At 44.2% G+C, this 21,603-nt stretch overlaps 7 protein-coding genes and 2 non-coding genes across 16 annotated transcripts; 6 read left to right on the top strand and 3 right to left on the bottom strand.

The window, feature by feature from the left end:
* Positions 1–1,639: 1,639 nt before the first annotated feature.
* Positions 1,640–2,819, top strand: Tengl1 (Testis EndoG-Like 1). The gene is made up of 2 exons (NM_164467.2): positions 1,640–1,892; positions 1,965–2,819. The coding sequence occupies exons 1-2, from the start codon at positions 1,731–1,733 to the stop codon at positions 2,760–2,762; spliced, it is 960 nt and encodes a 319-aa protein (NP_722780.1). The 5' UTR covers positions 1,640–1,730; the 3' UTR covers positions 2,763–2,819.
* A 29-nt stretch (positions 2,820–2,848) lies between these two features.
* On the top strand, positions 2,849–3,929 carry Tengl2 (Testis EndoG-Like 2). Its single transcript, NM_164466.2, has 2 exons — positions 2,849–3,041; positions 3,105–3,929. The coding sequence occupies exons 1-2, from the start codon at positions 2,868–2,870 to the stop codon at positions 3,885–3,887; spliced, it is 957 nt and encodes a 318-aa protein (NP_722779.1). The 5' UTR covers positions 2,849–2,867; the 3' UTR covers positions 3,888–3,929.
* Positions 3,930–3,981: 52 nt separating this feature from the next.
* Tengl3 (Testis EndoG-Like 3) lies at positions 3,982–5,157 on the top strand. Its single transcript, NM_134816.3, has 2 exons — positions 3,982–4,196; positions 4,259–5,157. The coding sequence occupies exons 1-2, from the start codon at positions 4,026–4,028 to the stop codon at positions 5,099–5,101; spliced, it is 1,014 nt and encodes a 337-aa protein (NP_608660.3). The 5' UTR covers positions 3,982–4,025; the 3' UTR covers positions 5,102–5,157.
* Positions 5,158–5,210: 53 nt separating this feature from the next.
* asRNA:CR44115 (antisense RNA:CR44115) lies at positions 5,211–5,886 on the bottom strand. The gene has a single exon (NR_073696.1).
* On the top strand, positions 5,389–11,127 carry Sec24CD (Secretory 24CD). Of its 3 annotated transcripts, none has more exons than NM_001272989.1 (7): positions 5,389–5,925; positions 6,334–7,305; positions 7,365–7,824; positions 7,883–7,998; positions 8,256–9,123; positions 9,186–9,976; positions 10,045–10,455. In NM_001272989.1, exons 1-7 carry the CDS (start codon positions 5,692–5,694, stop codon positions 10,297–10,299), a joined length of 3,696 nt encoding a protein of 1,231 aa, NP_001259918.1. In that variant the 5' UTR covers positions 5,389–5,691; the 3' UTR covers positions 10,300–10,455. The 3 variants fall into 2 exon arrangements, with proteins under 3 accessions (NP_001259917.1, NP_001259918.1, NP_608664.2); NM_001272988.1 differs by having other exon boundaries at positions 10,045–11,127.
* A 6-nt stretch (positions 11,128–11,133) lies between these two features.
* Positions 11,134–15,891, bottom strand: sau (sauron). 3 transcript variants are annotated; one of them, NM_001014460.3, is made up of 5 exons: positions 14,952–15,891; positions 12,840–12,967; positions 12,658–12,776; positions 12,420–12,595; positions 11,134–12,355 (listed from the first exon to the last, which is right to left on the bottom strand). In NM_001014460.3, exons 1-5 carry the CDS (start codon positions 15,162–15,164, stop codon positions 12,107–12,109), a joined length of 885 nt encoding a protein of 294 aa, NP_001014460.1. In that variant the 5' UTR covers positions 15,165–15,891; the 3' UTR covers positions 11,134–12,106. The 3 variants fall into 3 exon arrangements, with proteins under 3 accessions (NP_001014460.1, NP_608658.1, NP_001027220.1); NM_134814.5 differs by having other exon boundaries at positions 11,145–12,355; positions 14,952–15,712; NM_001032049.2 differs by having other exon boundaries at positions 11,820–12,355; positions 14,952–15,712.
* On the top strand, positions 14,629–15,480 carry asRNA:CR44114 (antisense RNA:CR44114). Its single transcript, NR_073695.1, has 2 exons — positions 14,629–14,869; positions 14,928–15,480.
* A 47-nt stretch (positions 15,892–15,938) lies between the features above and the next one.
* Positions 15,939–16,688, top strand: CG15387 (uncharacterized protein). Its single transcript, NM_001103588.2, has 2 exons — positions 15,939–16,174; positions 16,232–16,688. The coding sequence occupies exons 1-2, from the start codon at positions 16,028–16,030 to the stop codon at positions 16,433–16,435; spliced, it is 351 nt and encodes a 116-aa protein (NP_001097058.1). The 5' UTR covers positions 15,939–16,027; the 3' UTR covers positions 16,436–16,688.
* Positions 16,689–21,485, bottom strand: papi. Of its 4 annotated transcripts, none has more exons than NM_164461.2 (5): positions 21,282–21,485; positions 18,600–18,990; positions 17,707–18,528; positions 17,548–17,654; positions 16,689–17,489 (listed from the first exon to the last, which is right to left on the bottom strand). In NM_164461.2, the coding sequence occupies exons 2-5, from the start codon at positions 18,902–18,904 to the stop codon at positions 16,993–16,995; spliced, it is 1,731 nt and encodes a 576-aa protein (NP_722773.1). In that variant the 5' UTR covers positions 18,905–18,990; positions 21,282–21,485; the 3' UTR covers positions 16,689–16,992. The 4 variants fall into 4 exon arrangements, with proteins under 4 accessions (NP_722773.1, NP_608657.1, NP_722774.1 ...); NM_134813.3 differs by lacking the exon at positions 21,282–21,485 and adding an exon at positions 19,935–20,144; NM_164462.2 differs by lacking the exon at positions 21,282–21,485 and adding an exon at positions 19,463–19,576.
* Between the last annotated feature and the right edge of the window lie 118 nt (positions 21,486–21,603).

Here is a 21,603-nt window from a genome sequence, read left to right as displayed (position 1 = left end):
CTCTCTCTCTCTCTCTCTCCTCATAGATCATTATACTTCCTTATAGAGAGTATCGATTAGGTTAGCAGGCTGATGATCTTGAAAATTAGAGGTATAAAGAAATATAAAGTGCTGTTATCTGTTTAAAACAACAAAAACTCATGAAAATTATAAGTGTATTATGCAGTTTTAAGTAAATATCCTTAAAAAACCGACAAATTGTTATGATTATACAAAACCATAAGCCCTTCTGGCGCTAATTGGCACGCATAAAAGGTTAACCGATCCATCCTTTCTTAACCCAGATAAGTTAATTACCCCATTAAGTTGACCTGCTGTAAAATACAGAAAAAGGCAGCGTAATGAGTATGGTTTTCCGAATCCTGGGGCCACGTTTTTATGGCTGTCAGTCAGCGCGAATGCTTATCGCAGATCCCGAAAATGCTCAGACCTATCGGCTAATTGCGTGGTCCTAATCACATTCGAAACCCGCTTAATTAAGCATCCCCGAGTGCATAATTCATTAATCCAAACTCAAATGAGGCGACAAATTTTCAGTCACTTAGCGAGTCAGTTTTTCGGCTGGCAAAGAAAATGGAAAATTGGGGCGGGTGGGTTTTCTTGTGGCCTTTCTTGCCTTCCACCTGCGCCACATGAAAACGTTTTAATTATGCAAATTTGGGCTGCTGCCTTGTTGATTAGAAAATCCGCGAGGGGCAAAGCGAGTTACTTGAGCCCTCGACAAGGTATGCAGTTCACCTCAGATTGGCACAAGGACCTCCAGGCATCAATCAATACGCAAACAGATCCTGGGGGGGCAGGGCAAACAGCCCATCCACCACGAGACCAATAAATTTGGCCAACCACCAATTAGATGTTGGAAATTAATTGGCAATGCCTCGCGACCAACTGAAATGGATGAAGGATGTGGTGCAGAATTCCTGCGGCTGAGGGTGAAATTTGAATTCGGTTCCTGGAAAAGGAAAATTCAGAGACTTGGTCACAGTTTTCCATTCCGAACAAATTTACTGCACTTTGAATCCCTTGTCATGTGTCGGAAAAAGTTTTTGCCCAGCTTGGAATGAGCTTAACTTAAAGACTGTTTCGCAGAGATTTAAGTGAAAGGGTTTTGCCTTTTGCCTATATCGGAAAATTCAATAACTTCATTGGAATATGGTTTAAATTTAAATAGTTTTGGCAACAACAATTCAACATCCCACCTCCCTTGCTCGTCCACTTTTTCATCACTCTACCGATCAAAGTTTCGGAGCGGAGGGTGAAAAGTTTTCTGGCCAAAACGGAAAAACTGTAAATCCACAACTAACATTTTTAAGCATAACAAAGTACGACGAGATTCCGAGAATAAATCTTGACGCCGCTTTTGGTTTAGTCAGGCGTAGCCCCAAAAAGCGCTTATTATGCGGTTCAAGGGGGCAGCAAATGGGGGAATGGGGGATGTTTTGTCCTGGGGACTTTTAGTTTTTAGCTCTACAACGATGACTGCAACTTTTTCTATTGACTTAATGCAGTTGGCAAGTGCAGTCGGGTCTGAACTTGGACACGGAAACTTTAAAGATTAACTGCAGGAAAGTCAGGTTTTTGGGGGAAGTACTTTCAAATTTAAGGCACAACCAAGTTAGTTTCTACACACAACTCATAGCTTTTACTTGCAGCACAATAAACAAGTTACCGATTTCGAATTTGTTTCTAATTTATAAGACAAAATTGCTAGGATTTGATATAAAGGATCGATGGAAGCGCCGGTGAAGGGCATTATTGGTATTCTGGCCACTGCTGGATCGTTTTTTGCACTAGGAGCTTACTATCAGCACATCGATGTCATGCGAAAGATTCGACGATTGGAGCAACGAAACCCACATGCCTACTTTATCAGAAGGAAACTGTACGCACTGGTAAGGAAATAGATTAAGGATTCAGATAATATATATATTAGCGAACTCTACTCCCTTTAAACATATCTATAGCTGGGAATTTTCGCTGTGCGCCCTGATAACTCAGAATTCGACGTGGATACCGATGACTGCCACAAGCTGGGCGGGATCATGAAGTACGGCTTCCCCAGCACCAATGATATCACCATAAATGAGACCTTTGACTTTGTGACCTCTTTCGATCGAAGAAACTCTGCGATTCTGTGGATGTGCGAGCGGGTAGATCTGTCCAATCGCGTCGTCTACGGGGATTCCACATCCGTGGCTCCAGCTGGAGCATTTGGACAGTCGGAGGCAGCCAGGGTATTTTTCCTGTCCAACATTAGGCCCTTTCTAAACAGAGGGTTCAATCTCACTGTCTGGGATCGACTGCTGCAGTACGTCCATGAGATGAGTCAACGACATGGAACCGTGTATGCCTACACCGGATCAATTTACTTGCCCCGGGAGCTAAAGTCGAACAGTTGGTTCCTGGAGTTCCAGTCGGAGGAGAGAACCATGGTGGCCGTACCCACCCATTTCTTCAAGATCCTGGTCATTGATAAGAAGTTCGCGGGCGATACCATTCCCTATGCGGAGGCCTATGTGATGCCCAACTCTCCGCTGAACAACAATGTCGAACTGAAGACGCTTCTCAGCGATGTCCGGGAAATAGAAAACGCTACTGGTCTACGGTTCTTTGAAGGACTCGACCGCAACTTTGTCAACACCCAAGCATCAAATTCATTTGTCCCCTCAGTAAACGGTCCTTTAACAAATCCGTTAACGTTGCCGATGACTAATGCCTTAGACAGTCACAGTGCCCTCACATCAAGTATTTCTCCAAAATAGAATATAAATACATATATGTTGAAGGAGACAATGATGGCCATGAGAAATCCTTCAGATAAACAATGTTTTATTTGCTTTTGAGGGGTAATTCACAGAGCCCATTTCATGGACCGAAAATGGCAGCTCCTGGGACTGGGTTTCGTCCTGGGAGTGACTGCGCTCTGTGCATCCTTCGTGGGTGGAATGTATTTTCAGCACACAGATGCCAGAAAACGCCTGCGGGAACTAATACAAACGGATCCCTATGCCTACTATCTCAGTCCCAAAATTTATGAAGTGGTAACCAATACTGTAGTAAAAGAATATAAGTAACACTTGCACCAAAATAATTTCCCTAACCAGTTTACTTTCTTTGAGAGCAATAATGAAGACGATCACCGGATGAGGCAGATCATGAAGTTTGGGTTCCCTGGCCTGGATGACTTGCGTCTGTATAGTGACTTCGTACTATCCTACGATCGCCGAAACCGAGTGGCCCACTGGGTGTGCGAGCACCTCCAGGCGGACAGCATACATCCGAATCGAGGCAGACGTGGTCGCAACCCATACCAGCCGGATTTGAGTGTTCCCTCCAACTTCCGATCGGAACTGAGCGACTATCGGAGATCTGGATTCGACCGAGGACACTTGGCAGCCGCAGGAAATCACCATCTGCAACAGAATCACTGCGAGGATACGTTTTTCCTAACGAATATTGCCCCACAAGTGGGCCAGGGCTTCAACCGAAGCGCGTGGAACAACTTGGAACAATATGTTCGAAATCTGGTCCACCGATTTGGATCCGTTTTCGTGTGTACTGGTCCACTATATAAGCCCAATCAAAGACCGGGAGGTAAGTGGGCCGTGGAGTACGAGATGATCGGACTGAATATGGTTGCAGTTCCGACGCACTTCTTCAAGGTGATCATGGTGGAATCAAAACTGCACCTGGGTAAACCCTATATGGAGGGCTATGTCCTGCCCAATGCTCCAATACCAGATGGTCTGCCACTACGATCGTTTCTCTGCGACATCCGGGAGATTGAGCACTACGCAGGTCTCAAGTTCTTCGATGGTTTGAGAAGGAGTGCCCTATTCGGCAGCAATTATCCAAGTGAATCTCGAGTTTTTCGCGAATTCAGTTAGTGGAGGGATCCCAATCGTTAAATATATATTTAACTTAACTGCAAGCAGGCTATCTTCTTCCGACTGACATATCGACAAATTGTTACATTACACACTTCATCAAAGAAACACTACACGAAATTATTGTAAGGCCCACTTATGTCCTTTAGCGAATCAAATGTTCATCAGTGGGCTTTATGTGCCCTTGCGGGAGTAACCGGGTTTGTGTGTGGAGCCTTTGTCCAACAAGAGGCGTCCATAAGGCAGCTGCTCCAGCAGATTCGAAGGGATCCCTATGTCTACCATCATCGTCACAAGTTATATCCGATGGTGAGCGATATGAAAAAGTTAGAAATGTTTGTAAGATTTTAATTCTAATATTTTCCCACAAGTTATCCACCTTTGGGACAGACCATGAGGCCCGTTTGTGGAATCGTCCTACTTCATGGGCCGACAAATTCAGGGAGCTGGTATTATCACCGATCCTCGATTTAGTTAGTGCTACTGTGACGCTGAAATGGGATTCGGCAACCACAACTGATCTGCTCGACCTAGTCAAGTATGGACTGCCCAGCACGGAGAACTTGTACGTCCATAAGGACTACGTGGTTTCGCAGGACCTGCGCACGAACGGCGTCAGATGGATTTGTGAGCATTTCCGTGGGGATTATCAAAGGGTATCGTCGGATGGAGGCGGATATAGCACCATGAATCTTCGCTACAATGATGTGTATGTGCTGAGCTGCGGTTCGATGAGCATATGCAAGGCGTTCAAGCGGAAAATCTGGAACGATCTGGAGAACTACGTGTCCAGCATGGCCAAGGAGTTTGGCTCAGTGTACGCCTACACTGGGCCGATATACACCCCAACATGTTACGAGATTGGCAAATGGACCATGAAGTATGAGGTGTTTGACTGGATTCCGATACCAGTGCCATCCCATTTCTTTAAGGTATTAATCGTGGAGAGTGGAGTTCCGGGATCCCAACCCTTCATGGAAGCATTTATCATCGAAAACAGCCGAAGGGTTGGCGGCAAGTTGAATGACCACCGCGTCAAAGTAGGCGAAATAGAGCGTTACACAGGACTGCGATTTAACAAGATCATGCAACCCGTAGTCCAATTCGGGAAGGACTCATTTACGGTGGACACCAGGGCTTGGGCCGGCAGGTTGGAGGAAATTTCTGAGCCTTTGGTAACATTTCCTCCCGACCAGAAATTAAATTTAATATAAACCCCTGAATGTAAGGAATATTTTGATAAAATTGTGAAAATATACATATTTATTTTAAATGTACTTTGATTATATCTTATTCACTTATTTATTTTAACCCAACGTATTTAATGACGTCACTGCATTCTATTGCACCACCTTACACATAACATAACTCGCAGCTGTTCGCTAACAGCAGCGCTGTTAAGTTCAACACGATTATCGATTCGGCGATGGCAGCCGAAAGAGCACAATCGATTGACATTCGATTTTCCACTGCCGATTACCGATAGCTTACGTGGCAAGGCAAAAAGAGCAAAAAAGATCGAATTAGGGAACTGACGTGGAAGTTCGTTTAGCTCGAAATTATTCTTGTTTTTCAACCAGCGATCGTCCGCCGCGGCCGTCGAGAGTTGAGGCCAACACCGAGTGGCCAAAATCGAGGAGTCAGTGGTCAGGAATCAGGCCGAGCAGCCCCCGAAATTGCTAAATCGCCGTGGCGAACTTTGAGCCAATCCGTGTGTGTTTTCTCTTCGTTTTCCGTGAAAGTTGTTTGTTGGCTTAGCGTCGACCCTCTCCGCTAAAACCCAGGTGATTAATCCGGGCCAGAAATGAATCCGAATATGTACGGGCCACCGCCCACGCAGTTCCAGCAGCAACCCCAGTTTGGGGCTCCTCCTCCGAATTCCGGAGGTTGGCCACCGCAGCAACAACAACTACCGCAGCAGCAGCCGCCGCAGCAACAACTGCCTCCGCAGCAGCAGCAACAACAACCACAGTACGGAGCACCACCACCAACGTCGGCGGCATCCCAGCCTTACCTCAATGGCAACTACCAGCAGCAGGTGAATAGATAGCCTTAACCATGGCAGCTTTGACGAGAATCGGAAGACAATCCGGTTGCACACGTCAAATATATGTGTATTCCCTTCAGCTTCATTCTGGCAATAGCCTATTGAGCTAGTCGATAATAAGAATAGGGTTAGAATCTGAAAAGCATTGCAGAATTACGTTACTCTTTTGAACCAATTGGCCACCTTGATATACAGATATTCAATGGGAAGTATCTCAATGACGCACAGGAATACCTAAACCAAGACAGTATTTTTAAGTTTAGAAATTTCGGCTGCGAGCACTTCATTCAGTAAAAGAGGTCATCCGTGATTTCATAATAGAAGAGTGAAGCTGAGCTTGTAGATAAGAAAAATGAAGTGAAATTAATAAAAAAAAAAAAAAAACATTCTCTCTTGCAGTTGGCCACGTCGATGGGAGGTTTGAGTGTGGGTGGCGGTGTCGGTGGGGCCAATCCCCTGAAGCCACCACTCCCCCAAGGAGCTCCCGCTGCTGCGGCACCACCGCCAACCGGTTTCAATCAGTTTAACTCTAATGCAGCACCTCCTCCGACCAACAACAACAATGCTGCATTCGGTGCTCCACCACCGACGCAAGCTGGAAGTTATGTCAACGGAGCCCTACCGCCCAGCAGTACTCCACAAAGCGTGGCCAGTGGGATTAATCAGATGAGCTTGAACAGCGCCACTTTGGCGGGATTGCCGCACATGCCGCCACCGAAAGCGGCAACGCCGGGAGCAGCACCTGGTCAGCCTCCGATTCCAGCAGCTGGATCTACTTCTCAGCCGCCTCTACCCGGACAACCGCCACTTCCCGGACAGCCACCCTTTTCCGGTCAGATTCCCACATCCCAGCCTGCCCCAAGTCCGTATGGAGTACCGAGCTCACGACCGGGTCAACCCCAGCTACCTCCTGGAGCCACTCCTCCAACTTACACGCAACCCGGATTGCCACCTCAGCAGCAGCAGGGAATCCCGCCATTGCAGCAGCCAGGGATACCACAGCAGCAGCCGGGATTTCCCCCACAGCAGCCTGGACTGCCACCACTATCCCAACCCGGGTTGCCTCCGCAACCAGGAGCGCCTTACGGAGCTCCCCAACAAGGCGGATATTCAGGTGGCTTTCCAGGTCAGGCTCCCGGAGGCTTCCCTGGAGCACCTCCACCGCTTCCAGGTCAGCAAGCAGCTGCTCCGCCGCAATTCGGAGCTCCACAACCTGGTTATCCGGGCCAGCAACCGGGCTATCCCCCACAACCCGGTCAGCAGCCGATGCCAGGATATCCGCCACAACCGGGACAGCAACTAGGAGGACCAGGATATCCACCTCAGCCAGGTGCCGGTTTTCCAGGTCAGCCAGGACGTCCTGGCTTTAATGTAAGTCATGATTATTATTTGTAACAAGGTTTTAACTAATTGCTTTATAACTATTTTAGCAACCTCCCATGCCAGGAGCAGGAAATATGTATCAACAGGCTCCGCAGGCACGACGCCTTGATCCCGATCAAATGCCCAATCCCATCCAGGTGATGATTGAGAACCAGCGATTGTCTGGAGGACCGTTTGTGACCAACCAGCCAGGATTGCTGCCTCCATTGGTGACCACCAAATTCGTGGTTCACGACCAAGGCAACTCTTCACCCCGCTTCCTGCGCTCCTCGCTCTATTGCATCCCCAACACGGGTGATCTTTTGAAGACCACAGCTCTACCCCTGACATTGAACATCTCGCCGCTGGCCAAAGTTGGCGAGGGGGAAATGGAGCCACCGATTGTGAACTTCGGCGAAATGGGACCAATTCGTTGCAACAGGTGTAAGGCGTACATGTCGCCCAACATGCAGTTCGTGGATGCCGGCCGCCGATTCCAGTGCCTGATGTGCAAAGTAACTTCGGAAGGTAAGCGATCTTGGGCGCAATTAATGATGCCTTAATTAAATGTTGAACTATTTTGCAGTTCATCAGAACTACTATCAGCACCTGGATCACACTGGACAGCGTGTGGACAAGCATGAAAGACCTGAGTTACTGCTGGGAACTTACGAGTTTCTGGCCACCAAGGATTACTGTCGGGTAAGTTATACATATATTGGAAATACTACTAATAATATTTCTAGACACCAAAATGTGGTGCTTTTAAAAATAGCTATTTTTGAAAATGGAACAGCTTTTCTGAACATATTCCAATAAATATGTTGAACATATGGCATGTTTGTTAATAGATCATGTATTTCCACAGAATGAAAATTTGTCTCGGTTGTTTTTAATGATAATCATTTTTAGAGTAGATACACACTAAACTGATTTTTAATTATTTCCCTTTGCCGCAGAACAATACTCCCCCGGAGGTTCCCGCCTTTATCTTCATCATCGACGTCTCCTACAACACCGTGAAGTCGGGACTGGTTCATCTGCTCTGCTCCCAGATCAAGAACATACTCAAGCATTTGCCTGTCGACCAGGGTCAAGACAAATCCAAGGTGCGGGTGGGCTTCATCACGTACAACAGCACCGTGCATTTCTACAATATCAAGAGCAGTCTGGCCCAGCCGCAAATGATGGTTGTGGGCGATGTCCAGGAGATGTTCATGCCCCTGCTGGATGGATTCCTGTGCCACCCAGAAGAGTCGGCTGCTGTAATCGATGCTCTGATGGAAGAGATCCCTCGTATGTTTGCCGACACCAAGGAAACCGAAACGATTCTGTACCCTGCCATTCAAGCGGGTTTGGAGGCACTGAAGGCATCGAATGCAGCTGGAAAACTGCTGGTGTTTAACTCAACGCTACCCATCGCGGAGGCGCCTGGCAAGCTAAAGAATCGCGATGATCGGAAGCTTCTGGGAACTGATAAGGAGAAAACCGTACTCACTCCACAAACCACTGCATATAACACACTGGGCCAGGAGTGCGTCCAGCAGGGTTGCTCCGTGGACTTATTCGTGTTTAACAACGCCTACATCGACTTGGCCACGATTGGGCAGGTTTCTCGGCTGACTGGTGGAGAGGTGTTCAAGTACACCTACTTCCAGGCGGACGTGGATGGCAAGAGACTAATACAGGATATCATTAAGAACGTATCGCGACCGATCGCCTTCGACGCGGTGATGAGGGTGCGGACATCGGCTGGCATTCGACCCACGGAGTTTTATGGTCACTTCTTCATGTCCAATACAACTGATGTGGAGCTGGCCAGTATTGGTATGCAATCACGGCTACATTTTGGTTTTATATATGTTAATAATATTCCTTTCGATTTCCAGATGCCACCAAGTCGATAAGCATTGAGATCAAGCATGACGACAAGCTGGCACCAGAAGAGAACGTGTACCTTCAAGTCGCACTCTTGTACACCTCGTGCAGCGGCCAAAGGCGTCTGCGAATTCTTAACCTTGCTCTGCGCGTTACAACAACGATTGCGGATGTCTTTAAGTGCTGCGACCTGGACGCGATGATGCTGTTCTTCGCCAAGCAGGCCTGCTTCAAGTTGATGGAGCATTCACCCAAGCAGGTGAAAGACAACCTAATCCATCGATCGGCGCAAATCCTGGCCTGCTATCGCAAGCACTGCACCTCGCCGACCTCCGCCGGCCAGTTGATTCTTCCCGAGTGCCTGAAGCTGCTGCCACTGTATGCCTCGTGTTTGCTCAAGAACGATGCTATTTCCGGCGGTTCGGACATGACGCTAGACGATCGATCTTATGTTATCCAGTTTATTCTGTCGATGGACTTAAACCAATCCGTCAGCTACCTGTATCCCCGTTTCATTCCCATCCACAACGTTGTACCCGAGGAGACAGATCTGCCGACTCCCGTTCGCTGCACGCACGAAAAGACGCAAGAGGATGGCGCCTACATCCTGGAGAATGGAGTCCACCTCTTCGTCTGGCTGGGCCAGGCATTGTCGCCTGATTTTGTGCAGTCCGTGTTCGGCGTTCAGGGTCTTCAGCAAATAGCTTTGGAGCGGTTTAACATTGTTCCAGAAACGCCGCTGGCCAAGCGCATACACGGCATCCTAGAGCAGATCATGAAGGAGCGCTCGCGATACATGAGGGTGCGTATTTGCAGTGATCAAATCTTTGCCTTCGTGGAAATGTGTAACGATCTTAATCTTTTCTTCAGATAACTTGGTTGCGGCAGAACGACAAACTGGAGAGCGTGTTCCGACACTTCCTCGTGGAGGACCGCGGTACAGACGGTTCCGCCAGCTACGTGGATTTCCTGTGTCACATGCACAAGGAGATTAAGGATCTGCTGAGTTAGCACGCCGGCTACTCCGGCACATACAAGCCCGAGCAGCGATGGGCGGACAGTTATTCCCAAAACAGGGCTCGGATGCGTCGTCTGTCGTCCATGCGCAGTCGCCTCGGAAAATAAGAAATGCAAAGGGTTTAGGATCAGAAGCAGAAACTGGCGCTGAAAGCTGTTGGAACTTCAATTATATTTACATCAAAATACATATACATATATATTAATTAATGGCTATCATTTCGAGCGTATCAATTCTTCCATTAATTTTATTAAAGTTTTCATATTTTGCTTTGTTTTACTTTATATATATATATTTGTATGTATTTTTTTTGATCGGCTGCGCTAGAAACGAAACATTTGTTAAACGAGGCAACTGCTTATCTGCAAAATTAGAAAAAAATTATTCTCTTATAAAATTCCATGAATATGTTTAATTGTAATTACAAATTACTTGCAAATTTTCCACAGTTGAAAACTGCTAGTTGATTTAACGGATAGTATAAGAGCACTTCTTTGTTCACATCCTTTTTGGCCTAATGTATTTTTGCAATAATTTGTGCGCTGCGCCCTGCTTTTTATCATACTTTATGTCATTGAAAGATTATTATATTATAACCTAAATGTTTCGTGTGAGAATTACTCGACTTATATGGTATATTGCCCCTTCAACTATCGAAAGAAATGCAAACACTGCAAAACAAAAACACATTTATTGAGAATGAAAAACGGAATAAAAACTGTATTAAAAAGCGAATCAAAAATTGGGCTATGCTTTCAAGTAGATAAGTTAAATCGGATTGGTCGTCACACCGGAAAGAATCCTATTTCTCCTCCGACGATTGTCCACTTTTGCTTTCCCCCTTTTATTAAAACTCATCACCCATTTTTCATTAAATGTTTTATATTTTTCCTCTGATTTATGGAGGGGTACAACCGAAATTGCAATAAACTTTCAATTTTGCGTCAGTTATATATTTTATATTTGTATTTTATTAGGCCTTTAAATATCTAAGAATTAGTATTATTTGACGTGCACAGTTTACATTTACATAATTTTTCTTTTCTTGCTGTCCACTTCTTGTCGTTCTTTATTTTTCTTTTAGCAGTTAGAAAAGGTTTTTCAACTTCAATGTTCCCGAAATTCAATAACAATTTAAATTAAAACATTGCCTAGATTGAATGTCGCTCCGTGTCAAATTGTCTGCATGTCTGTCTGTTCATGTGGGTGGGTGCATACTTAAGGTCGAACGTACTAAGGTAAAATTGCGGAGCTCGAGAAACGTTTTGAACTGATTTTCTACGCGCAATCGAATACATGGAAAGGGCTCGAAAATACTTGACAATCAAAAATAGAATTGAAAAGTTTTGATAAAATATATATAGGATATTTGACAATAGACAATCGCACGCAGCTTGCCCAGACTTTATCAAAGTTTTCTTGTTGGCGCTTACAATTAGTGCTAGATATATAATTACAAAAACAATGCTGCAGCTTTAAATTTTCCATCATACATTTTGATTTGCATTGCCAGAGAAATCATCAACTAAACTCTATGTGTCGTGGAACACAACTTACTGATTATGATTGCAAAACATTGGCATGTATTATTATGCTCAACAGAACAGGAAAAAATTAAAGGACAATGGAGCGTTTGATTGGTATTATTGAAGTGTTGATAAACATATGTATATTTAAATAGGAATTATGGCTGCTTTATAGTCTCGCTTAAAAAATATATATTACTGAAACAGATATTTGGGGTGGTTGCCATTTAAGAAAATCCTATCGCCCGATTCGGTTCCACTCACAGCAAAGTTTCTAAAACAAAAGCAGCAAAATGTATTCCAGATGTGGGTCTGTATTTCTGTGTTGGGGTGTGTGTTGTGTGTGTGTGTGTGCTATTGAGAGGAGCGTAGAGGATCAGAGGATCGTCTATTTCGTGAACGCCATGAACACCGCCCACAGAATTTCGTTCGCATTCGGCTTGGCCGACTCGGCTTCGAAGTCGAGATCCAGCAGCTCCCGCACCCGCTTCATGGCCACCTCATAGTCGTCATCATTCAGCGGCGCGAAGGCGTTCTCGATCACATCGCTGGCGTGCGCCAGGAAGATAAGCGCCAGCATCCGCTTGTCCATGCGCTGTGGATCGTTGACCCACTTGGAGAGCACAGAATCTTGGATCTGAAGTCATACATTTCGGATTCAGTTTTAGAATTCTTGAATATATCCAAGTCTAGTTACGCACCTTCTTCACCAGGCGACATTTGACAACATTGTCGCTCAGCGGATGTGTCGTCATATCGAAGAGTAGAAAATTTTGCTTTTCCGTCGTGAGCACACCCTTCTCCACCAGATTTTTGGCCAGACGTTCGCGTACATTTTTCAGTTGGTAGCGCAATTTCAACGGATTCCAGGTTTCACCTGCCACAACAATAGGTTATACAAAACATACTTGGCGAAATGGCAGGCGCCTAAATACACACCACTAAGATATTCAATCCAGCTCTGCACCGTCTCCGGGGGATCTGTTTCCTTAATGTGTTTAAGTGCCTCATCGAGTAGAACGTCTCCCGTCTGCTGATCCGATTTCAGTATTAATTTCCTGTTGGCGAATTGAAGTTAGCATGCTTCTGAAAGGATGTGGAAACTAGATTTCTATACATACCTTGTACATAGACCACGTCGCCGCATTCCAGATTTCTCGATCATCACGCGACCTCGCAGTCCAAGCTCTATGAGAATGCATCCGCGCAAGCCGCTTGATATGCAGTCGTTCCAGAAAGATGTGTAGCCCTGAAAGTAATTAAAAATGCTATTAGATTCAAGCTATTTGATTGGCCTGGATGGGCATCTAAAAATAAGAATGTGTGAATGCGTTACTTGTTTATTTTTTAAAATTTTATTAAATTCTATCTAACATAAATGTAAGTACAAACTTCATTAACAAATGGTTACTGTCTCATGTTTCAAGGTTTTGAAATATATTTGAGCAAGTCTATGGTTTGGCCTTTTCACTTGTGTTGGGCGTAAAAGAAATGAATAATTACCCTGTTGCCGGGGTCGTAAAGCTCCCAGACGAAAGTATTCAGTTGTTAAAACATTAAACACTTGAGTTTGTTTAGGCCTTGCCCACAGAAGTGTATGAACTGTCAATTTAAAAAATACAATGCTTATCTAGCTAGTATAAATGAAAAAACGAACAAGAAGAGTTATGTTATAACCACATAAAAAATCAATTACAAAAATTACTCTTGTTATTAACGCTTGAAAAGCTATGATAATTGGAAGGTATAGATAGATACCTCAACCACGTTTCAATGCCATTTCACGATTTTAAAATAATTTATATAACAATCGCTCAGATGATTGATAAGGAATCGTTCCGAACGAAAGGTATAAAAGTGAATCATTTGCAAAGAACACGTCGCTTATCAGTTCGGCAGTTCGAGATATTGAAATTTTCCTAATGGATGGTGTGGGTAGAAGCCAAGTACTTTGTATAATTTCGAAAATGAGTGACGTACTGACATAAGAAAAGCCCGAAACGGATGAGAGCTAGGCAGAGGAGAGCAGCACTTGATAGTATGTACTTCCTCAAACAATTAACCAAATGGACAAAATCTTCGCGATAAGAGCGCTCGGAAGGGGAATGTAAAACAAAAGCGGGCAACACGTCCCACTGTTTCCAGCTCGTATCCCTCTTATGCGAAGGGAGAGGAGGTGGCAGGGATGGAGGTGTGGGTGGTCACACAAATACACTGCGGGCAAAATGATGAAAACAAATAGACGTGGTGCCAGCCACAAAGGCACATGTGTGCATTCCTATGTGGTACAAGCGAACAGCAATTGAGCGATAAAGCTGTGTGCCAAGTGAAATATAAAAACCGAATTCAATGGAGAAATGCGAATCTGCCTGTTCGCCATAATGGGTCACGTATGGATGATGGTTCGCATTTACGGACATCATCCCGCGCTATACGTAGATTTATGAATATTACAAACCTATGCAAATTAACCACTTATTGGAAAACTCGTTTGACGAAACCGTTCTCCGTGCTGCGCGGAGTGAAGTTCTCGAAGAGATATGTATGTATTTATAGCCACAACTGCCAACCGAAGAAGTATTAGAGCGCTATCTTTCCAACAACTAAGAACGTTGGCAACAATTCTAAGAATCTTTTTGATTTGGCACTGGAAGCAATTGCGCGATAGTGTAACACATAAAATAAACCTATTATATACTATATATAAATATATCATCACTTATTTGGGAAGTACATCAAAGTATTACAAAGGGCAAGTAATGGGTTCTATAGATTAGAATGAACGGCTGATTAGACCTTAACAGATGGAGCACACTATTAATTAATGCAAAAACAAAAGTGGTTAAGAAAATGGTGTTGGCAGTCTCACTGATTGCGCATTAGTCAGCAGGCTGGTCAAAAGATTTCATAGTGCATTGCTTAACAAACTGGAAAAGCTAAGAGAAGTGGCTAAGACATGGCATAAAATGTTTATCTGTAGGACAGATAAACATTGTTGCCCCCATAACTGAAGTGATAAGTTACCCCCCTGTATCCAATTTTCACTACGCCCCTGCTGGAAGATGGACTGCGTTGCACTTGGGGCCAAGCAAGAGGTTGCGAAAGAGAGAAATCGTGAGAGCGACAGAGAGAGAGAGACGTCGGTTAACAGGTGAAGAAGAAGCACTTATGTTGCGAAAGAAACCAATTAATTAGTGCATCCCAAGCAGATAAGAGATAAGGAGCACACCCACCTCCTTGTCCTTGAGTCCCAGCAGCAGAACCTCCTCCATGAGCGTTAGTCGTGTTTCCTTGGAGTCGCCATCGTCGATATTGTCCTCCTGGTCCTTTAGGTTGTCCAGTGCATCCTGGTTGTCGTCCGGCGTGTTGGCATTCAACCCACCCTCCGCCCCACCGTTTTCGCGGGGTTTCACCGAGCGACGCACCAATCCGTCGGAGCGATTCATTCCGGAGAGTTGGGTTGGGTAGTCGGGAAGTTCGGATCGATGGAGTTTTGGAGATGTGGGATGCGAGCGGAGCACCTATGTTTTTCTGCTGCTGCTCTTCTTCCTCTTTCCTCGTTTTGTGTGTGTGGCACAATTTGCTGACTCGACGTTGGGAGTTTCACAGTGTGTGTGTGTGTCTGTTTGCGCGAGTGCGGGTGTTTGCGTTTTTCTCTGTGTACTTGTGTCTTGTGTTTTTGTGTGTTGTTGTTTTCACTGACTCTTTTGCGCCCCCTTTATTTTGTATTCTTTTGCACACACGCACTTTTCACACTATCGCAAAAATGCAGGCCCTAAACTGCGTTTCGTTGTTGCTGCTTTGCTCGGCGTTTTTGCGCTGGGAACTCGACGGTTTGATTTACAATTTGGTGGCCCGTACTAATGGTGCATTTGCATTGGCCTTGCATTTACTGGGAATATGCGAGTGCCTGCGCGAAATAAGCTTTTTCCTATTATTTGTGTCTTTTGTCGACGTTCCGACGTGACATGATTTCCGCACTTTTCAGTACTGGCAATTTTCCAGACCTTAAGTGTTGGATAACGTTTTGCTTCTAGAGGTGCTGTTAAAACGAAATTAATTTAACTTTTACTCTTAATTTTTTGTAATTCAGCTTAATTTATTTAATCGTAAAGTTTTTGTTTGAATGATATTACAGTTCCTTGTCCATACTAAGGGTTTGGTAATGTTATGAATCCGAACCGATAGTTTGTCCGATAGTTGTAATCGCTGTATGACTCATCTCTAACGGAAACACAAAATAAAACCTACTACAATTTGTTGCATTTTGCCTAAATTCGTCACAAACACTGCCGTTAAAACGTTTATAATGTCCTACTTGACCAATTTCAACAGTGATACTGCCAAGCAAATTCTTATGGACATAATACGCTGTGTAAATCAGCCGGAAAACTCGAAGAAACTCTCAGAGGCAAAGGCTTCCGCTGGAAAAGAGATGATTCTCATGATGCAGCACGTAAATACCAAGCAAATCAAAACAAATAACCAAATAGTTTAACATAATACATTGCAGGTTTTTCCATTGGTGATGCAACTCCAACTGGAGGTCATTAAGGGTCATGGGTTTCCTGGAAACCGCGAGGGATTAGTCCAGTTCTCCCAGCTCATCAGAGAAATGGAAAGGGACGACATGGAAATCGTACGCCTGCGCAGTCAGATCCGCGCCATATACCTGCCCCCCATAGCTATAAACACCACCAACGACATCCTAATCTAAGCGTGGGGTAAATCCCCCAAACAAGACTGCAATTCTGCCCCCCGGTGGGTTTTTTAATATACTTTAAGCGACTTTTAATATTTGTAGCCCTTTTCATTTGAAGAAACTATATTCATTTTCAATTATGCCTTAACGTCATCTAGAAAATCTTATTTTCAAAGAATATTGAAATACTTCTCTAATACAGATTTCTGAAACAGGCCACCAAAATAGACTTAAGCTTGATATTCTTATAAAATGCATTTCTTTTGATAAGTTTGTGATCTTTTTTGTGTATTTTTTGTTGATGTACAAATGTTTTTCTTGTTCTTGCTAACAATAAGTAACATGGCAAAGGTTGCTATAAACAATTAAGGATCTGTGCCGTTCCATCGTCAGCTTTTAGGATCTAGGATATGTCGATCAGTCACGGCGATAAATTAAACAGTTTTCTTTCGTACCTATACAATAAGTTCCTTAAGAGCTATACTTTTATGTACACGTCAAGTAGTGAGCTGCTCGTCCAGCCTTCATCTTATAAACAATTAGGCGAGGATAATTAGTAACAATGTGAAATCCTAATGCGCGCTAGCACCATTTGTGGTGCTGGCATTATTGTTATTCCCGTTTTCGAGGTCTGTAGCCGTCAGTTTAGCCGGATTAATGTTTTTTATGTCGTTTCCGTTCAGTTTATGCTGCAAATGCTGCAGCTGCTGGGCGAGGTGCTCGTTCTCCGCCTGCGTAATGCTGTCAACATCAATGGACATCGACATAGGTGAGTGGGGCGTAAGCGGAGTCACTGGATTGCTGACGCACAACTCCTCAATGGTGGAGTCGCTGTTACTTGAGGGCGTCGAGGAGCGTGACCGCACTGGATACGAATCGTCCAGGGGCAGAGCAAAGCCCTGGGTGATCATCAGATCGGCAATATTTAGTTCAGAGTTGTCGGCTGGATCGAATAGTTCCACTCCGGGCAGCGGGGTTCCCTCCTTGGCAGCAGCACTTACAGCGGTGGTTGCCCGTGGACGCTCCTTGTAGGTCACCACTCGAGCAATCAGCTTTCTCCAATGTGCCACTACAAATGTTCGGTGTTTAGTCAAAAATATATCTAGCAACTGTTGCTGAAATCATACCCTCTGTCAGCTCTTCGAACTTTGCGATTGAAGACTTTGGCCACGTAATAGGCTCCGTCTGGATGGTAGATTTTACATTGGCCAAGAAGCATTCAACGGCTTGGAACCTAAAATAGTGAAATATAAATTTATGTCTATCCAATCAGTCGAACTGCTTACCTGAGCGTGAGGAAATCAGTGCGCAGCTCGCAGATATCAGCTGGCGAAATATATTCGCTATCTCCATAGTCCACGAAGTAGAGATCGATCACCTGCTCCTTTGGATTGTACTGGTTAGGCATAATGTCCACGATTTCTGCGCGATACCACTTCTCGTCGAACTTAAACACGGCTGCCACAATCTGACCCACATATGGAGCAGTCAGCACGTGCTTGGCCCTGTTTTCAGCACTACTATAATAGCTGGTCATCTCCTGGACCATGCTATCGAGCTTCTTGGACTGCGGTCCGATAAGCTGAACCCAGAATTTAGTGGGCGAGGCCACCGCGGAGACATAAACCTCCATTGGCTTACCCTCGCCCTTGGAGGCCATTAGCTTGTCTCTGGGCTGAGTGTGAGAGCTTAGGGATGTCTGGGAGGAGTACATGCTGGACGCAATGCTGTTGGTGGGAGATCTGCGGGGCTCCCGACGCTGTTCCACCTCCTCCATGGACCGCACGAGTTCCTCATCCTCCTCTATCTGATCATCCAGCATTTTTCGGGCTATGTTCACTTGCTTTTGATTGCCGATAATCGTAATCTTGGCCTTTCCATTCCGCCCATTTAAATCGATATTCAGCTTGGCTAGCGAACTGCTCCGGATCTCCTGGAGGAGCTCGCCGCCGCGTCCGTTAATTTTGCTGGCCAGCCTCTGGGGCACCTGCAGTTCCACTTTCACCACGGGCGCACGTTCAATTTCCTTGATAAGCAGAGCTCGAGCCGCCTTAACCGCATCGGGAACGCCGCTAATGTCGCAGAATTTGTGGCCACTGTCTTTGTCTCTGGAGGAGAAGAATTTGATTTTTGTTAGTCAGGTTTAATTCCTGGGTCGATAATTTTCAAATCCAATTACCGTAATCTTATCTTGGCCAGGGTCTTTTCTTCAATCAACTTGATATTGGATCCACCGCGACCCATTATCAGGGGCACATGCTCGTTGTCCACGACGATTTTGAGGCACACTTCCTTCTGGGGCTTCTGTTCCTCTGTCTGTCCTCTAATCCCGGATGCCGGCCGTTGGCCACCTGAGTCCGCTTCCTCCTCGTCGTTTCGAGTCTTGAAATAGGCATATAGCATGGCGCCCCCAAGGGAGCATAGTCCGAAGCCCAGAAGTAGTTTGTAGGTGGGCGTGGCACCGAAAGGCGTGTTGCGCAACATGTTGATTAACTTGTTGTGGGTGGATTTGCGTAGAGCTGGGTGTTTGGGGCAGCCTTTTCAAGTCTGCCTTTCGAGGTTTTCGAAAACTGAAATAAAATATTTCTGGTCACAACATTACATATCAACAGTACGAGCAACTAAATCCCACTGAAACAACTTAAAAATAAATAAAAAGCATTAAGACCTCTTTTCAAGGCCTCTTTAATATGTTAATATCGTTGCGTGTGCTTGGGAACACAAAAATAGAACAAGTTCAAGACCATCTGATGTCCCAAGTCGACTGGTACGAGCATTAATGTCGTCTTATGGAATCAATAAAGGCCTACGGGTACGCAGTATCGATGTACACTCCCCCTTTTCTTATGCAATCCTATCACTCACTGGATATCAGTTTTGACAAATAGCCCAAGACAAGCAATTCTAGCCGCAAACAAACGAATTTTGGCACACAATTCGCGAGTGACTTCATAATTGAAATTGCTTAGGTAGACATTGCACGGAATAAATAGACAAGTGACGTTATTGGGGTACACTAGCCCACATAATTCAGCCACTTACAGCGATTAATGCATTGCCTGGCGGATTTCGCCATTAAACTGCGAATTTTTGTGCCGATTGAAGAATCGAGCAATTCCAAGACAAAACGAACAAATACTCTGATATGTTGTTTTGAAGCAAAATTCAAGATTTGCTTTAAATAGAAAAAAAAATCTATTTAAATTAAAGATGGAAAAACTCTTCCGATTTCCATCGCATATAATATATGCATGCATATGTGTATCTACTATTCCACTTGTTGAGTCTCAATAAATCGCGATATTTCCGAGCTTTGCACTGGTTCTTGGACAAGTTAAACGGGTTTATGCGCTCATCGGCGTTATCATACCGGTTTAACCTTTGGGCTCCAAGCATGAATGCACTTCCTCCGAGTCAAACCGCCTTTATCTCGAACTGATAAAACGAGTACCAATTATTTTTGGCCATATGTAAACAAGCCACAAAACACATAATAGAGTACATATCCACTGACCTTGATCGTGAATTTTTGTCTATGTTTGTTTAAAGTTCGATTTTTAGATAGCAAAAAGCGCTTAAGCTCAATGAAGCGTTTTATTTGAAAGCCATTCGCTGTTTGGTTTTCACATTTTTATGTCTCGTTTTTCGTTCGAAAAGTCGTAAATTTTATGGCTTAATTCTCGCGGCCGAACTTGATTTCGCCTCTACATTTCAGGCATAACTGAGGAAAACATTTAGAATCAGACGGCCAGCGAATGCGAGAGAGCATCGTCAGCTGTTTTGCGATTGCAATCAATTCTCTCCGTCTCTCTCTCTGTTGTTTACTTTGCCGGTTGATTTGCAAATAGCGAATTGTGAGTTGTAGGAACTGGTAATTAACAGCGGTACTGGCACAAAGACAAATAATGCAAAGCAAACAATGCGTAAATCAACCAGCCATATGTCTGATGAAAAATAGAGAGTCCACACACCGAGAGAAAAGCTTTGGTATTAACATCTGCATTCGCAACAAAATCATCATTCTGAATTAAATAAATATTACAAGTATTTTTTGAAGCTTTCTTATAATACTAATCCATTTAAAGCATATACAGTTATATTGTTCTCAGTGTAAAAGAGCGCGGTGAGCGTAGAAGAGCGTAGTGCTAAATTTAGTGGAGTGACATAATGAACCGTTCGTTTCGTTTAAGTTGTGTTTGAGTTCCCACTTCTTGATTTATAACCGATTTCTGAATGGAAACCAGAAGCTGAAGCGTAAGACATTAAAGATAGCTTCAAGTCTGGATCTTCTGAAATGTTTACCCTAATTTTTAATGGTTTTTCGGACGCTCTATTTCCCCGGCGAGAACCATACAAAAAACGCTGCGTTTTCGATTTTCAAAGGGGTCACGCGGTGAAAATGCCTGAGATGCGTCGAATTTTGTTGGCAAAGTTTCAAAACTTTTTCGCACACGAATTTATTGTCTCGATTTCTAAATACAGCTAGTTCAACAAGAAAACACGACGTCACCAAAGGTATTTAATAATCCGCCAAAAGCTATTTGGAGAGACCTTCTTTGATCTTCGCATCAAAATATAAATAAATGCGGCTTGTATGTATGTATTTGCATTTTGGATTTGTATGCGCTGCAGGTTTTAAACTTGGGAGTTCTTAATGGGAAACCCGTTTTCGGGCACTCAGATTGGACAAAAGCCTCAGGTGTAGACACGAATGAGTTGAAAAGGTCAAGTAACTAAATATCGCTATTTTCAAAGCTATCATGTACAAATATTTAATCTTAACTGCCAGTTAAAGTGCTGTGCTCAAATTCCGTAGCACTCACATGCTTTATGGAAATTTGTACCCCCACCCACAACTTACCGTCTTTATATTATATCTTGTGTATCGGCACTGTCTTTTGGTTTAATCTATTCACTATATCTTGATTTGTTTGTTCAGGCGTTATCACATAATGTTATTAACCATTCACTTAAGCCCTACGAGTGGAAGCACTTTTTCTGCACATTTACGTCAGAAAGCAACAAAAAATAATAACGCCGCATAAAAACGTGCGAAGCGGTGTGACCGTTATCAGTTCCAACAAGAATGCTAATAAGTACTACCTGAAAGTGTTGCAAAACACGAAACTATAACGGTTTCAACTTTCAAAAGAAAAGCTGAGAAATATCTATAGTAATTTGTC

Source organism: Drosophila melanogaster, chromosome 2L (genome assembly GCF_000001215.4).
Source record: "Drosophila melanogaster chromosome 2L".
In the NCBI taxonomy this organism is placed as follows: domain Eukaryota; kingdom Metazoa; phylum Arthropoda; class Insecta; order Diptera; family Drosophilidae; genus Drosophila; species Drosophila melanogaster.
This window is presented reverse-complemented; position numbering and strand designations above follow the sequence as displayed.

Bases quoted from the DNA above. Each gene is read 5' to 3' on its own strand.
- Tengl1 (NM_164467.2), top strand. From the start codon at position 1,731: ATGGAAGCGCCGGTGAAGGGCATTATTGGTATTCTGGCCACTGCTGGA. The intron at 1,893-1,964 runs GTAAGGAAATAG...ACATATCTATAG, and splicing joins GAAGGAAACTGTACGCACTG to CTGGGAATTTTCGCTGTGCG.
- Tengl2 (NM_164466.2), top strand. From the start codon at position 2,868: ATGGACCGAAAATGGCAGCTCCTGGGACTGGGTTTCGTCCTGGGAGTG. The intron at 3,042-3,104 runs GTAACCAATACT...TTCCCTAACCAG, and splicing joins GTCCCAAAATTTATGAAGTG to TTTACTTTCTTTGAGAGCAA.
- Tengl3 (NM_134816.3), top strand. From the start codon at position 4,026: ATGTCCTTTAGCGAATCAAATGTTCATCAGTGGGCTTTATGTGCCCTT. The intron at 4,197-4,258 runs GTGAGCGATATG...TTTTCCCACAAG, and splicing joins GTCACAAGTTATATCCGATG to TTATCCACCTTTGGGACAGA.
- Sec24CD (NM_001272988.1), top strand. From the start codon at position 5,692: ATGAATCCGAATATGTACGGGCCACCGCCCACGCAGTTCCAGCAGCAA. The intron at 7,306-7,364 runs GTAAGTCATGAT...TAACTATTTTAG, and splicing joins CAGGACGTCCTGGCTTTAAT to CAACCTCCCATGCCAGGAGC. The intron at 9,977-10,044 runs GTGCGTATTTGC...TCTTTTCTTCAG, and splicing joins AGCGCTCGCGATACATGAGG to ATAACTTGGTTGCGGCAGAA.
- sau (NM_001014460.3), bottom strand. From the start codon at position 15,164: ATGAATCGCTCCGACGGATTGGTGCGTCGCTCGGTGAAACCCCGCGAA. The intron at 12,968-14,951 runs GTGGGTGTGCTC...AATTACTTTCAG, and splicing joins TGGGACTCAAGGACAAGGAG to GGCTACACATCTTTCTGGAA. The intron at 12,356-12,419 runs GTGCGTAACTAG...GTATGACTTCAG, and splicing joins AATGTCGCCTGGTGAAGAAG to ATCCAAGATTCTGTGCTCTC.
- CG15387 (NM_001103588.2), top strand. From the start codon at position 16,028: ATGTCCTACTTGACCAATTTCAACAGTGATACTGCCAAGCAAATTCTT. The intron at 16,175-16,231 runs GTAAATACCAAG...AATACATTGCAG, and splicing joins TGATTCTCATGATGCAGCAC to GTTTTTCCATTGGTGATGCA.
- papi (NM_164461.2), bottom strand. From the start codon at position 18,904: ATGTTGCGCAACACGCCTTTCGGTGCCACGCCCACCTACAAACTACTT. The intron at 18,529-18,599 runs GTAATTGGATTT...CTTCTCCTCCAG, and splicing joins CTGGCCAAGATAAGATTACG to AGACAAAGACAGTGGCCACA. The intron at 17,655-17,706 runs GTAAGCAGTTCG...TCACTATTTTAG, and splicing joins ACTGATTTCCTCACGCTCAG to GTTCCAAGCCGTTGAATGCT.